At 44.7% G+C, this 17,009-nt stretch overlaps 1 protein-coding gene across 3 annotated transcripts in view; it reads right to left on the bottom strand.

Annotated features, from left to right (window-relative positions):
- scara3 (scavenger receptor class A, member 3) overlaps window positions 1-17,009 on the bottom strand; it is a 71,423-nt gene that overhangs the window by 29,419 nt on the left and 24,995 nt on the right. For all 3 annotated transcript variants that reach the window (XM_048530910.2, XM_048530908.2, XM_048530909.2), the window contains exons 4-5: window positions 14,352-14,501; window positions 12,208-12,306 (exon numbers count right to left, since the gene is read on the bottom strand). In XM_048530910.2, the coding sequence (XP_048386867.1) occupies window positions 12,208-12,306; window positions 14,352-14,501 (249 nt within the window). The remainder of the gene's footprint in view (window positions 1-12,207; window positions 12,307-14,351; window positions 14,502-17,009) is intronic.

Genomic DNA, 17,009 nt, shown 5'->3' with positions numbered 1-17,009 from the left:
CAACAGTTTCCTTGCCCTCAGTACATGAGGGCTGTAGATATAGTCAGCAAAAGTCAGTTGGGATTAGGCGAGATCTCACACCGCTCACCCACCCCCCCCTATCCCATTGGAAGGCAGAGTATCTGGTTGCTCAATATGTTAACCACTAGGGCTTCTGGAGAGTTCAGCTTGCGTGGCGGGTCACACAAATGTATAAACATATGAATGTATAAACATTCGCACCAATAAAATGAAACTAAACTCAAAGCTGTAAACATTTACAGTGAGTACATTCTATAAAATGAAAACCTGTTCATAGCAGTAAGCTATTCAGCCCCTTTGAGCCTGCTCCACCATTCAATAAGAACATGGCTGATCTGTGTGTATTGTGAATTCCACTTTCTCATCCATCCAAGATAAATTTTGATGCTTCCTGCCTAACAAACAGTTATCTATGGCCGCCTTAACAACAGTCAGTGTCCCTGCCTTCGCCTCCTTCTGAGGCAGTGATTTCCAAAGTTATACAGTGCTCTGAGACAAAAAAAATCTCTTCATCCCAGCTCTAAAAGAGTGGCTCCCAATTTTTAAACAGTGGCCCCGAGAATTGGGCTCACCCACATCCCTTCCATTCCTCCTTTGTCAGGATTGCTCAGGATCTTACATGCCTCAAATGTATCAGCCCTCAAATGTATCAGCCCTCATTCTGCTAATCTCCGATGGAAACAGCTCAGTTTGTCCAATCTTTCCTCAGGAGACAATCTGCTCATTCTAGGTACTAATCGAGTAAACCTCCTCTCAACCATCTCCAATGCATTTACATCTTTCCTTAAATGAGGAGAACAACACTGTACACAGCATTCAATGCCTTGCATAACTGAATTACATTACGCCAAGTTTTGTTTAACTTGCTCTCTCAGTTTCTTACAATAGCACATCTGGAAATAGTCTCAAAAACATTCTATGAATTCCTCATCCAGGGTACCATTGAAAATCTGATTTTTCTAGATTGCACATACATTCAAATTACCCAGGATGCTTGCCAACCATTAATCAGTATTTATATCTGTATACCTCATCCTCCATCATGGTTAATATTAGGGGGCTTGTAGACCAGCCCTACTTGTGATTGGTTTCCCCGAGTTTCTTCAAACTCCTCCTCAAATGATTCTCAGTTCTGACCTCCTGAACCAAGATGATTGTAGCTATTACATCAAGGTCATTACTGATTAACAATGCTATCCCACTGTTGACATTTGCAGCCTCTGCAAAGAAGACCTCCTTCCCAAATAAGTAGGGGAAGCTCACTGTTAGTGAATGACAAGAAGGCAATCCCATCATCCCCCATCTTCCCAGTCTCTGCTTCTCAACAAGTTGTCTATTCTTTTCCCAAGGAAGATGAAAAAGTCAGGAAGTTCAAAATGATATAACTGCTCATGTGGGGAGGATGTAGAGACAGCATCCGTGGACAGTAACCGTAAAGAATGGTCGTAAGAGGGCAATGCAATGAGAGTGAGTGAGAGTACTGGCTGCTCAGATGGAGATGTGATATCACCAGAGAGGGAAGGATTTGTGCTGCTGCAACATGTGTTGACCTGAGGAGTGCTGTGCAGGAGATTGCTGGGAACTCAAAAGGTTCTGGATTCACTTGGTGCACTGTCTTTTTGGAGGAAGCACACTCCTGCTGCAGATTACCTCAGCCACATCCTTTCATTCCCATTTGATTACATAAGAACATAAGAACTAGGAGCAGGAGTAGGTCATGCGGCCCCTCGAGCCTGCCCTGCCATTTAATAAGATCATGGCTGATTTTTTTGAGACTCAGCTCCACTTAGCCGCCCTCTCACCATAACCCTCATTTCCTTTACTGTTCAAAAATTTATCTAGCCTTGCCTTAAAAACATTGCACAAGGTCGCTTCAACCATTTCACTGGGCAGGGAATTCCACAGATTCACAACCCTTTGGGTGAAAAAGTTCCTCTTGACCTCAGTCCTACATCTGCTTCCCTTTATTTTGAGGCAATGCCCTCCAGTCCTAATTTCACCTGCTAGCGGAAACAACCTCCCTGCCTCCACCTTATCTATTTCCTTCATAATCTTCTGTATTTTGATAAGATCTGCCCTCATTCTTCTGAATTCCAATGAGTATAATCCCAGTCTACTCAGTCTCTCCTTATAATCCAACCCTCTCAACTCTGGAATCAACTGAGTGAATCTCCTCTGCAACCCCTCCAGTGCTAGTATAACCCTTCTCAAGTAAGGAGACCAAAACTGCACACAGTACTCCAGGTGGGGCCTTACCAGGGCCCGAAACAGCTGCAGCATAGCCTCCCTGTTTTTAAACTCTATCCCTTGAGCAATGACAGACAAAATTCCATTTGCCTTTTTAATCACCTTCTGCACCTGCAATCCTACTTTTAGCAATTCATGCTCAAGGACACCCATGTCCCTCTGCACAGCAGCATGCTGCAATTTTTTACCATTTAAAACGTAGCCAATTTTGCTGTCACTCCTACCAAAATGGATGACCTGACACTTATCAACATTGTGCTCCATCTGCCAAACCTTTGCCCACTTACTTAGACTATCTATATCCCTTTGCAGACTTTCAGTGTCTTCTGCACATTTTGCTCTACCACGCATCTTAATGTTATCTGCAAATTTAGACACACCACACTTAGTCCCCAACTCCAAATCATCTCTGTAAATTGAAAATAATTGCGATCCCAACACTGATCCCTGAAGCACATCACTAGCCACTGACTGCCAACCAGAAAAACACCCATTGCCACCTATTCTTTGCTTTCTATTGGTCAACTAATCCTCTATCCATGCCAGTACATTACCCGTAATCACATGCAACTTTATTTTACGTAGCAACCTTTGGTGTGACACCTTGTGAAATGCCTTCCGGAAATCCAGATACACCACATCCACAGGTTCCCTATTGTCCACGATGCAAGTAATGTCCTCAAAGAATTCCACCAAATTAGTTAAATATGGCCTACCCTTCATGAAGCCATGCTGGGTGTTCCCAATGAGACAATTTATATCCAGATATGCAGCCGCACTTGGAGTATTGTGTACAGTTCTGGTCACCACATTATAAGAAGGATGTGGAAGCTTTGGAAAGGGTGCAGAGGAGATTTACTAGGATGTTGCCTGGTATGGAGGGAAGGTCTTACGAGGGAAGACTGAGGGACTTGAGGCTGTTTTTGTTAGAGAGAAGAAGGTTGAGAGGTGACTTAATTGAAACATATAAAATAATCAGAGGGTTAGATAGGGTGGATAGGGAGAGCCTTTTTCCTAGGATGGTGACGGCGAGCACGAGGGGACATAGCTTTAAATTGAGGGGTGCAAGATATAGGACAGATGTCAGAGGTAGTTTCTTTACTCAGAGAACAGTAAGGGAATGGAACACTTTGCCTGCAATGGTAGTAGATTCGCCAACTTTAAGTACATTTAAGTCGTCATTGGACAAGCATATGGACGTACATGGAATAGTGTAGGTTAGATGGACTTCAGATTGGTATGACAGGTTGGCACAACATTGAGGGCTGAAGGGCCTATATTGTGCTGTAATGTTCTATGTTCTATGTCTTGCTATTTCTTCCTGAATGATAGATTCAAGCATTTTCCCCAATACCGAAGTTAAGCTAACTGGCCTATAGTTACCTGATTATTGTCTACTTCCTTTTTTTAAAAGTGGTGTCACATATGGCTGTTTTCCAATCTGCGGGAACAACCCCAGAGTCCAGTGAATTTTGGTAAATGATTACTAGTGCATTTGCTGTTTCCCCCATCACCTCTTTTGCAATGCATTTCATCAGGGCCAGGAGACTTTCTACCTTTAGCATGATTAGCTTGTCCAGCACTGCCTCCTTAGTGATAATGATAGTTTCTAGGTCCTGACCTGCTATAACCTTCTTGCCATCAGTTTTCGATGTGTTATTTGTGTCTTCCACTGTGAAGACCGATACAAAATAACTGTTTAACACCTTGGTTATTCCCTCATTCCCAGTTATTAAATTGTCCTTCTCATCCTCTAAAAGACCAATGTTTATCTTCGCCAGTCTTTACAATTTACATATTTATAGAAACTTTTGCAGCCTGTTTTTATATTCTGAGCTAGTTTACTCTCATAATCTAGCTCACTTTTCTTTATAACTTTTTTGTAGCTTTCCGTTGACCTTTAAAGATTTCCCAGTCGACTAGTTTCCTACTACACTTAGCTTTTTTGTATGTGTCTTTTTTTAAGTCTTTTTTTTAATCTGATGCTTACCTTTATGTCCTTAGACATTCATGGCTGACTATCTCTTTTCCTACAGTTCTTCCTTATCACTGGAACATACTTCTGCTGAACACTATAAACAATCGTTTTGAAAGTCCTCCACTGTTCCTCAATTGACCCACCATAAACATTTTGCTCCCATTCTACGTTGGCTAACTCCTCCCTCACCCCATCATAATCTCCTTTGTTTAAGTGCAGGACATTGGTACTGGAGTTAACCTTCTCACGCTCCATCTGTATTTTAAATTTGACCGTACTGTGATTGCTCCTTCCGAGGGGATCCCTAACTGTGAGATCATTAATTATTCCTGGCTCTTTACACAGGACTCGTTCTAGGATAGCTTGCTCCCTCGTAGGTTCCATTACGTGTTGTTCAAGGAACTTATCGCAGATGCATTCTATGAACCCCTCCTCAAGGCTGCCATGTCCGACCTGGTTTGACCAATCCATATGCAGATTAAAATCCCCTATGATAACTGCTGTTCCATTTTTACATGCATTAGCTATTTCTATATTTATTGGAACATACAACATAGAGAAAAGTACAGCACAGTACAGGCCCTTCAGCCCAGGATGTTGTGCCGTGGATTAATCCTAATCCAAAAGTAAAATCATCTAACCTACGTTCCCCTCAATTCACTGCTGTCCATGTGCATGTCCAGCAGTTGCTTAAATGTCACTAATGACTCTGCATCCACGACTACCACTGGCAAAGTATTCCATGCGCTCACAACTCTCTGGGTGAAGAACCTCCCTCTGACGTCTCCTCTATACCTTCCTCCTAACACCTTAAAACTATGACCCCTCGTGGCAGTCAATCCTGCCCTGGGGAAAAGTCTCTGGCTATCGACTCTATCCACGCCTCTCATTACCTTGTACACCTCGATTAGGTCACCTCTCTTCCTCCTTCTCTCCAGAGAGAAAAGTCTGAGCTCAGTCAACCTCTCCTCGTAAGACAAGCCCTCCAGTCCAGGCAGCATCCTGGTATACCTCTTTGGTATACCTCTTTTGCACCCTCTCCAAAGCCTCCACATCTTTACTATAATAGGACGACCAGAACTGGACACAATATTCCAAGTGTGGTCTCACCAGGGTTTTGTAGAGCTGCAGCAAAACCTCGCAGCTCTTAAACTCGATCCCCCTGTTAATGAAAGCCAAAACACCATATGCTTTCTTAACAACCTTATCCACTTGGGTGGCAACTTTGAGGGAGCTATGCACTTGAACACCAAGATCCCGCTGTTCCTCCACACTGCCGAGAATCCCGCCTTTAATCCTATATTCAGCATTTAAGTTCGACCTTTCAAAATGCATCACTTCGCATTTATCCAGGTTGAACTCCATCTGCCATTTCTCAGCCCAGCTCTGCATTCTGTCAATGTCTCGCTGAAGCCTGCAAAAGCTCTCGATACTATCAACGACACCTCCAACCTTTGTGTCATCAGCAAACATACTAACCCACCCCTCAACCTCCTCATCCAAGTCATTTATAAAAACTACAAAGAGCAGAGGTCCAAGAACAGAGTCCTGCGGGACACCACTCAGCACTGACCTCCAGGCAGAATACTTATCATCTACAACCACTCCTTGCCTCCTGTCGGGCAACCAATTCTGAATCCAGACAGCCAAATCACCCTGTATCCCATACCTCCTGACTTTATGAATGAGCCTGCCACGGGGAACCTTATCAAATGCCTTGCTGAAGACCATGTACACCACATCCACTGCTCGACCCTCGTCAACCAGTCTCGAGACCTCCTCAAAAAACTCAATAAGATTTGTGAGGCATGGCCTGCCTCTCACAAAGCTATGCTGACTCCCTTTAATCACGCTATGCTTTTCCAAATAGTCATAAATCCTATTCCTCAGAATTCTTTCCAAAACCTTGCTGACCACAGACGTAAGATTGACTAGTCTGTAATTTCCAGGGATTTCCCTATTCCCTTTCTTGCAAAGAGGAACAACATTTGCCTCCCTCCAATCTTCCAGTACAACTCCCGTGGAGAATGAGGAAGCAAAGATCTTCGCCAGCGGCTTAGCAACCTCCTTTCTCACTTCCAGGAGCAACCTAGGATAAATCTGGTCTGGCCCTGAGGACTTATCAATCTTAATGTTTGCCAAAATTTCCAGCACATCAACTTCCTCAATCTTGATCTGTTCAAGCCTGTTTCCCTGCTCCTCAAAGTTCTCATTCACAACAAGGTCCCTTTCCTTAGTGAAAACTGAAGCAAAAAACTCATTTAGGGCTTCCCCTATCTGCTCAGACTCCACACGCAAGTTCCCTACGCTATCCCTGATCGGCCCTATGTTCTCCCTGATCATTTTCTTATTCCTCACGTATGAGTAAAATGCCTTTGGGTTCTCCCTAATCCTTCCTGCCAAGCCTTTTTCGTGCCCCCTCCTGGACCTCCTCAGTCGACTTTTGAGCTCCTTCCAAGCAAGCCTTAATCCTCTAAAGCTGTGCTAGACCCTTGCTTCCTCCACCTTACGTAAGCTGCCTTTTTCTTTTTGACGAGAAGCACCTCTGTTCCCGTCATCCAAGGCTCCTTAATCTTACCCCTTCTTACCTGTCTCAGAGTAACAAATTTATACATCACTCGCAACAACTGCTTCTTAAACAGTCTCCACATGTCTGTTGTGCCCTTTCTGTGGGACAACTGCTCCCAATCTGTACTTCCCAACTCCTGCCTGATCGCGTCATAGTTTCCTTTTCCCCAGTTAAATATCTTCCCCTGGTAACTGCTCCTTTCCCTTTCCATGGCTATGGTAAATGTGAGGCTGTTGTGGTCACTGTCGCCAAAGTGTTCTCCCACCACGAGATCTGACACCTGTCCTGGCTCATTGCCGAGCACCAAATCCAAAATGGCCTCTCCCCTCGTTGGCCTGTCCCCACACTGAGTAAGGAAACCCTCCTGAACACACCTGACAAAAACGGCTCCATCCAAACCATCTGCACTAAGGAGGTTCCAAACTATATTGGGAAAGTTGAAGTCACCCATAACAACAACCCTGCTACGTTTGCACTTTTCAACAATCTGCCGGACTATGAGTTCTTCGATCTCCCTACTGCTATTTGGGGGTCTGTAGAAAACCCCCAATGAGGCTGTTCCTAACTTCCACCCATACTGACTCCATCGATAAACCTTCCTCGGCAACCTTAATTTCTTTTGCTGTGATACCCTGTCTGATTAGCAATGCTACACCTCCTCCTCCTTTTCCCCCCTCCCTGTTCTTTTTAAATGTTCTAAACCCCAGAACATCTAGCAACCATTCCTACCCCTGTGAAACCCACGTCTCCGTTATGGCCACAACATCATAGTCCCAAGTACTGATCCATGCTCTAAGTTTGTCACTCTTATTTCTGACACTCCTTGTGTTAAAGCAGACACATTTTAACCGATCCCTTCGTTCCATCACTCGAAAAACCTCCCCGGTAAATTCACTGCATCCTGCTACTGCCTCATCTACTACTACACCCCCTCCCCCCCTCAGATGTGTAGGTCTGGTTCCCACCCTCCTGCCAAACTAATTTAAAAACTCCCGAACCACTCAAGCAAATCTCCCACCCAGGACATTTGTGCCCCTCCAGTTCAGGTGCAACCCGTCCTTGAGATACAGGTCCCACCTTCCCCAGAAGGCATCCCAATGGTCTAAGTATCTGAAGCCCTCCCTCCTGCACCAGCTGCGCAGCCACGTGTTAAGCTGCACTTGCTGACTGTTCCTCACCTCGCTATCTCGTGGCACCTGTAACAAACCTGAGAACACTACTCTACTTGTCCTGCTCCTCAGCTTCCAACCTAGCTCTCTGTAGTCCCTTTTCAGATCCTCAATCCCTTTCCTGGCTATGTCATTGGTGCCAATATGTACCACGATTTCTGGCTGCTCACCCTCCCCCTTCAGAATCTTGTAGACCCGGTCGGCGACATCCCGGACCCTGGCACCTGGGAGGCTACATACCTTCCGGGAGTCCCGTTCCTGACCACAAAATCTCCTGTCAATCCATCTAACTATTGAGTCCCCTACCACTAGCTTTTTTCTATTCTCCCCCTTCCCTTCTGAGCCACAGTGCCAGGCTCAGTGCCAGAGACAAGGCAACTATGGCTTTCCCCTGGTAGGCCGTCCCCACCAGCAGTATCCAAAGCGGGATACTTATTGCTGAGCAGAACGGCCACAGGGGATCCCTGCTCTGTCTGTCGGTTCCCTTTCCGTCCCCTAACTATAACCCAGCTGTTCTTATCCTGCGCTTGAGGAGTGACCACCTCCCTGTACATCCTCTCAATTTCCCCCTCAGCCTCCCGGATGATCCGCAGTCCATCCAGCTCCAGCTCCAGTTCCCTAACTCGGTTTTTGAGGAGCTGGAGTTGGGTGCACTTCCCACAGATGTGGCCAGTGGAGACATGTGGCGTGTCTCTCACCTGCCACATTCTGCAGGAGGAACATATAACTTTCCTAACATCCATACCCCGCTAATCTGAAAGCTCACACAGTACTAAACGCACCCACTTAAAAACAATCACTCACCTTCCCAGCAAGCTCCACTTCTTCCGCTCTCTGCTTCCGCTCTTCCTGCTGCTCTCTGCTGCAAAAATGACCACTGGCTTCGAGGTAAGTACTTAAATAGCACTCACTTACCTTCCTGATGGCCTCTGTGCTACGATCTCACTTCCGCCCGGCTCCTGCCGCTCTCTGCTGCAAAAAGTTGGCTGCCCCACCACAGGACGTCATTATATGGTGGACTATAGACCACACCTATCAGTGACTTCTCCCTGCTATTCCTAATTTCCACCCAAATGGATTCAACGTTCTGTTCAGTAGAACCTATATCATCTCTCACTACCGCCCTGATATCATCCTTAAAAATCAGAGCGACACCACCTCCTTTACCTTCCTGTCTGTCCTTCCGAACAGTTTGGTACCCCTAGATATTTAACTCCCAGTCATGACCATCCTGCAACCATGTCTCTGTAATGGCCACTAAATCATATCCATTTGCCATGATTTGCATTGTCAACTCATCTACCTTGTTTCGAATGCTCCGAGCATTCAGATAAAGTGCCGACATGCCATTTTTTGCATCTTCTGTTTGGGTCCTATCACCTCCATTACTAACAGCTCTGAGTTCTCTTTCCCTTTAACTTTTTTCCTAATTTTCAATGGAGTTGAAGCTTCCTTGTCACCTGCTAATCTGTTGCTTTCCCTTCCATTAATTCTTATACTCCCTGCACGCTCATTCCTCCCTTCACCCTACTGACTATTTGACCACCCTATTTACCATTTTCACCAGAACACTGGACTCAGCCCTGTTCGGGTGGAGTCCATCCCAGCGGTATAGATCCCTCCTCTTCCAGAACTGATGCCAGTGCCCCATGAAAAGGAAACCCTCTTTCCCACACCACTGTTTTAGCCAGGTGTTTACTTCCCTGACCCTTGCTGCCCTATGCCAATTTGCACATGGTTTGGGCAGCAATCCAGAGATTATGACCCTAGCTTTTCATAATCCCGAAACAGGTCTTTTTCCTAGTCCTGTCTATGATGTTGTTGTGGACCACAACAACTGGATCCTCTCCCTTCCTCTCTAGTATCCTCTCAAGCCGGTCAGAGATGTCTTGCACCCTCACACCGGGCAGGCAAAACATGATGCGGGACTCTGTATCCTGCTTGCAAAGGATACTGTCTATCCCTCTGATGATGGAATCCCCTACAACTACAATCTGTCCTTTAGGTGCCCCTTCTAGAATGGCTTCCTGAACCATGGTGCCATGGTGAGTTGATTCATCCATCCTGCAGCCACATAGGGAGCAAGTGCCTCATACCTCTGGGACAATGTCAAGGGCCGCAGTTCCTGTGTTCCTGTCTGCAGGGTCCCTCTACCTGCCTCACTCGCTTTCACACTCTGCTGTCCCTGGCCTCTGATTGAATTAACATTAGTTAATCTACTATGTGTGACTGCCTCCTGGAACACAACATCCAGGTATCTCTCCCCCTCCCGAATATGCCGCAGTGTTTGGAGATTGGATTCCAGCTCATCAGTTTTGAGCTGGAGCTCCTCAAGCAACCAACACTTGCTGCAGACGTGGTCACTGCTGTTCTCAATGGGATCAGCTAGCTCCCACATCATACGGCTACAACAGATCACCTAGCCTGCCAGCTCTACTTAGTTAATTATTTAAAATTAATTAGTTTTTTTTTAGTTTCGCAGTGTTCTCTGCACCAGTAAGTTTACTCCATTATGTATTCAAACTGACTCCAGTTTTGCCCTCCGACCAGCTCCCAGAGGATTTGCTGTCTAGGTGACCTCCCCGAAAGATAACAAGCTGAGGAAAAAAAAACACAAATAGCTTAGCTGCTCATGACACTTAGTTGTTATTATTAGGTGAGAGGAGGTGAAAGGGTGGGAGACACTACCTGTGTAGTGTCTCGGGTATTAGTTAACTCCCAAATTAAGCAGGTGGAAGCTTACCTTCCCAGGCTGCCATCGCGCTTTCTCCCGGACTCCCACTGCTGAAACAACTGAAAGCTTAGAATGGTTGTCCCAGCCTTGGGCCAGCTCAGTTCAGTGCAGCTTCTCAGAGGCCCCCATAGCATGGCCTGAAGCTAAGAATGAAAGACCTGGACAGCAGCTTTATCAGGCCTCCTATCTATTCCTGGAGTCTGTCATCCTACTTTCCCTCCCTATTTGGCTGTGGGGCCTGAAAGTGGGAGTCAATTAGCTTGAATTGAGGAGGAAATGATGGCGGGAGTGGAGTAAGAGAGAGAAAGAGAGCTATTGCCAATTGTATCATTCAGCAAGTTGGGTGCCAAACTCAATATTGGCACTGCATTACTGAAGTAAAAAGATTCCATCCAATACGAGAATTGATGACAGTTGTGAGAACAGGCAATACTTTCAAAGTATAACAGAGGCACGCCCACTTGACAGTGTTGGGGCCCAGCTCTGATTCCAGCCTTGGGGGACTGTGTGTGTAGAGGTTGCATGTTCTCCCCATGACTGTATAGGTTTCCTCTGGGTGCTCCAGATTCCTCACTCAATCCAAAGATGTACATGTTAGGTGGATTGGCCATGCTAAATTGCCTCACAATGGCCAGCGATGTGTAGGCTAGATAAATTAGAGCTATGGTTAATGCAGATGGGGAGGGATTGTGGGCCTGGGTGGGATGATCTTTGGAGGGTCGATGTGGACAGTCAACAGTCTGTACAATTCCGGTCTATTTCAATGCCATAATTACAGCATATGCCAGCAGCCTACACAGCAAACACACAGCATTTGCATCAAACAAATGGCCATTGTCTCAAACCTGAATGGGAAGAGTCCTAGTCAACTCAAAGAGGGCAGCTATCAGTCAGGAGTCCTGGTATTAACCGCCAAGGGGTTCATTCGATACCAGTCAAGGGGCTTGGGCACAGTCAATTAGCTACTTGTCAGGATCCTCTCCAAGTCAGGGTCGAGGAACTAAATGTTGGACACACCACCACCTGCCTCGGCTAATTCTCCCTCACTGCGAATTGTTTTCTCCCCCGGTGAGGCACTGGGAGGATCGACTGAGATGAAAGCTGCTGACAGAGCTGTGAACGTTACTGCAGGTGCCTACAGCGAGCTGGAGAATCAGACCAGCGTTTAACAAATGGAGCACTGTAGGGGCACAGAACCCAGTTAATTGGGTGAATTTGGGACAACAGCATGAGAAAACGCACCAGGCCTTGTGGAGAGAAACTTACCATGGAACTCAACAAAAGTGACACTTAATGTGTTTCTGGTAATGTTCAGTCCATTGTTATTCTGGCATCTCATCAGCAAGTAACGCTCTGAACTACTTAATCAACAACTAGATGAATCGTTTACATCTTTATTGTGCTATAGGATACATTAATAACAACCCTTCTAGTGAAATTCGGTAAGTTAGGAGCAAACCTGTTGCAGAATGTAAAGAGCAGGACTCACCCAGTTCTTTAACGTTTGTCTGAACTGAACTAATCTTCGTCTCATAGAATGTTTGGGCCATGTTGAGATCTTCACTTATAGAGTCAACCTTTCTGAACACTGTAATAATGAAAGGTTCAGTTATTATAGCACCTTAAGATGTAAAAACAGAAGTAGGCTATCCAATCACAAAAAATAACAATACAATAGTTATTAAGGTTTCACGGTCAATTCTGTCGATAGTTGAATCAAAACAGGTCAAATAAAAAGATATTCTGCTCCCCTTCTCAGTTGGTGGACCAGCAATGAGGTGTAGTGGTGAAGCATAACACTTAAGAATGGCCAGTGGCATTCAGTTATCCCAGCCACATGGATAGTGGTCTCAGTTTCCCCAGAGGGAATATCAACTTGGGTACAGATGACAGTGCACTGGAGATTATAACAAACAGAATTAGGCTCCTTTGCTTATTATAAGCTCAATAAATTGTTAAATGGGTATGCATCTCCAGAAGAGTCAAGGCATTTAAAATGGCAACAAGTAACTGTGCTCCAAGGCTAGACAGTGGAAAATTAAGTTTCCAACTGATTCACAGTACATTGGAAGGGTTATGTTGTTTGGTTACTTTATCTAGTTGGTCACAAAATTCTTTTCCATGACTACTTAACCAAAATCTTTTATAATTTTGAAGCTCTCCATCAGATTACTTCTTGGTCTTCACCTTCTCAGATGCATGTCACTTTTCTGATTGGTATGACCTCTTAATTTTGGAATCATTCTAGTTAACTTTGCTTCCACCTTCTCCATCAGCTCTGTACATTTTATAATGTTTTGGCAATAGTCAAACTAGTTGAAGAAAGATACAGTAAAAGTTTAATATCACTCCTCTTGAATTTAGTTTTAGTTCCAATATATCAGTTGTAAATAGTAGTCTGGATCACGCCCATGTTATCCTGAACCAAATCACTGCTTCCATTACTCTTAGCTTTGTCCACTTCGCAGTTGATGTGAGGAAACTCTGGGGAAAAACTCAAAGATTCTAAAGAATGGAATGTGTAAAGTTACACCATTTACAGTGGCAGATGAAATCCAAGTACTCTAACCCATTTCCAAGAAATCCAAATATTTTAATTCACTTCCAATCGACGCATTATCCTAACTTGAACTTTATTGCTGCTCCTTCACTGTTACTGAGTCACAATTCTGGAACTCCCTAACAGCGCTGTGGGTGTAGCTGCAACACATAGCTCATCATCATCTTCTCAAGAGTAATTAAAGATGAGAAATAAATCCTGGCAAAGCCAATGAAACTCATGCATATGAACGAATAAAAATAATTCCTTATTATTTGCTCATACGCTTGGAAGTGAATTAAAATATTTGGATTTCTTGGAATGGATTAGAGTACTTGGATTTCATTTGCCACTGTAAATGGTGTAACTTTACAAATTCCACTCTTTAGAATCTCAACACCATAAATGCAAACGTAGGAATGCTCTTTGAGTTTTTCCCCAGAGCTTTCTCACATCAACTGAGAAGTGGACAAAGCTAAGAGTAATGGAAGCAGTGATTTGGTTCAGGATAACATGGGCATGATCCAGACTACTATTTAAGACTGATATATTGGAACTAAAACTAAATGGAATTCAAGAGGAACGATATTAAACTTTTACTGAATCTTTCTTCAACCAGTTTGACTATTGCCAAAACATTATAAAATGTACAGAGCTGATAGAGAAGGTGGAAGCAAAATTAACTAGAATGATTCCAAAATTAAGAGGTCATACCAATCAGAAAAGTGACATGCATCTGAGAAGGTGAAGACCAAGAAGTAATCTGATGGAGATCTTCAAAGTTATAAAAGATTTTGGCTAAGTAGTCATGGAAGACAGAATGCCACTTGTTGACAAAACAGTAACAAGGGCCTATAAATCCAATACAGAATAAGTTTTTATATCCTGACGTGGAAGACAGTAGAATTCACTACTGAATACAGTAACAGGCTGAGTAGCATAGACACACCCTTGGAGATATATGTTGATGGGGATAAATAAAGGAAATCTGTGTACTCCATAAATAGCAGGGAACACCTCTTCAACTGAATAGCTGGTTTCTGGGCTAATTATTTGGTTAACATTGTGTCTAAGACGTAACAGAACTACCTTACCTACTGATGCAAGAATAGCAATAGCTATGATGAGACAACTAAAGAATATGTACAGCACTTTCACGGCCAGGCTCAATGACCATGCAGTTTGACATTTGCAACATCCAGGTCTTGAAGTCGTCTCTGCTTCATTGGAAAACAAAATTGCATCTGTAAGTTAAGGTGAAAAAGATTACAAATTTATTATTAAAACTACACCTTCAGAATTACTGTACGCACCTATTGTAAAATGTTGCTTAAAATAAGCAGGAGACAGCAAGAACTGCAGATTCTGGAGTCAGGGACAAAACAGTGTGGAGCTGGAGGAACACACAGGGCAGACAGCTTCTTTCCAGTAAACTTCCCTGCTCCTCTGGTGCTGCCTGACCTGCTGTGTTTTTCCTGCTCCACATTGTGTTGTCTCTTGTTTAAAATAGCCATTTTGATTATCTCCAACTTGAATGGCTATTTCTACTTTTCTCTTAATGCAAACTGAAATATCTTCATTTGAAAAAGTGACTTACCCAACTTTTGTTTCATTGGGGGAGGGGACAGAGGCTTTTTATGTGACATCTGACGAACATATCATGCTTAATTTAGTGTTGGTATCAAGAATTCTCAAGTCGAAGTTAAAAGGCGTAAGTGAAATACATCTGCATTGTTCCAGCCGAAGAGTGCCAACCCATAGACAAAACAATTCATATAATGTAACATCTATGTTATACACTTCAATTAATTTTAAACAAGGGTTGAAAGTAGGGCAGTAGGATCACAGAAATGGTGTAAATAGCTTTCCATTCTCATCCTGACAATTGCTGTCACAATATGTTGCTGGATTTAACATTTGGTGGCTGAAAGGGCAACAAGAAAATGATACCCACTCGGAGAAATTGGGGGAAAGGAGGGTGGAGGGAGGGTTTGCACAGAAGAGGTATTATGGGAAGGATAATCAGTTACCTATTCATGGAGTTTGTGGGCTGCAAAATGATGGGACTCGTAGACTTCCTACAGCGTGGAAACAGGCCCTTTGACCCAACAAGTCCACACCAAACCTCACAATATTCCACCCAGACCTATCCCCCTTTAACCCACCAAATCTACACCTCCCTGAACGCTACAGTCAATTTAGCATGGCCAATCCACCTAATCCGCATATCTTTGGATTGCGGGAGGAAAACTGGAGAACCCGGGGGCACAGGGAGAATGGGCAAACTCCACACAGACAGTCGTCCAAGGCTGGAATCAAACCCAGGTCCCTGGTGCTGTGAGGCTGCAGTGCTAACCAGCTGGTAGGGGGTCAGGCATGTGGAGGCAGAGATGGCAATTGTGCAAGGGGCAACATATTAGTTAGTAAGTCAGGAGCACACTGGCTTCAAAGCGGGAACAAGGTATGTCCAGACCTGGCAATGGTCGCTTCATATCCTAGGGGTTGGGTTGGGTTGGGAAGTAGTGGGCAAGACAGAGAGAAGTTGGGAAGAAGGAACCTCAGGTGGAAGGGCAGGGTGTGTTTCTGGGAGGCACGAAGTCTAAGCGGTTCATGGAAATGGCTGTCACAAAGAGGTCTCAGATGTTCAAGGCCACACCAACAGGAAGGGGCAGAGGGTGAAAGATTATCATCTGCTGCTTTCCAACATGCTGGAAATCGAAATGACACAATGTGAATAAACGTGGCAGTGACCACACCAGGAATGGGTGAGTTAAGTGTTTCAACCCTTGAGGAAGGTGGCTGCAAGATCCATCAAACTGAGACCTACTCGAAGGTAACAACATCACACACAGGCCTATGGGGTCCCTAATCCCTGATGAAAATGCATTCATTCCTTGTATGCTGTACACCTCACTTGCACCACACATTACTGACCACCTCATTCACGCCATCAATTTTAGTCCCAGAGTCCAGGGTAAATCTCAGGACCTTTGACTAAAAGGAGCAACAGTGAGAGCCAAACCCATCGCCCTATTTACACCTTGTTCCTCTTGCTTCCAGATGCTGCAGCAAGCTCTCAATATTGGCATCAGTCCAAGATAAGTCCTGTATAGGCCTGAAGGTAGGGATCGTGCTGGAACAGTTACATTCAGAGCTACACGGAGTGTCAAGTAAACAGTTGCAATGCAAAACAAATACAAGTTAAGCAACTGTGTGACCGTGTGACCCCCAAAAGTGCTCTCAAAAGGTTCTTTTTTCTTTTCCTCTCAGTACACCACAGACTTGTCTCCAGTTGTCTCATCAGTGCAACCTGGTGGCTTTGAAGGTTTGCTCAGGCATCCCTCCTCTGTTTGACTTCTAAAGGTAGAGGAGGCAGGCTCAGTGAGGAGAAATTTGGGGTGGGGGGTGGGGGTGGGGAGGGTGGTCACCTCTGAGGTATCAGAGAGATTTTTGAGATGGCCTAAGTATGGTTCATTCTTCAGCTTGGGTGTCTGTGCCAATGCCCTGTGTCCTTTCAAGGAGGAGACACCTAGAGTACATGTCAGGATCCCCCTGTCCTGAGAATCAATGGCTGCGGTGATGGGGCGCGGGTGTGGCAGATCTTGAGGGTGCTAGACCTGGTTTTCTGTGGCAGCTGCCAACCTCTGCATGGTGGCAGATGGTCACATGCTTGAAACCACTGGGTCTCCATTACAACACTGCACTACTACAGCTTCTGGATTAGTGATTTGGGAGGGTGGGGGAAAAATAGT

This window comes from Stegostoma tigrinum, chromosome 4 (assembly GCF_030684315.1).
Source record: "Stegostoma tigrinum isolate sSteTig4 chromosome 4, sSteTig4.hap1, whole genome shotgun sequence".
Lineage (NCBI taxonomy): Eukaryota > Metazoa > Chordata > Chondrichthyes > Orectolobiformes > Stegostomatidae > Stegostoma > Stegostoma tigrinum.
The sequence above is the reverse complement of the archived record's forward strand: the minus strand, read 5'-3'. Positions and strand labels throughout refer to the sequence as shown.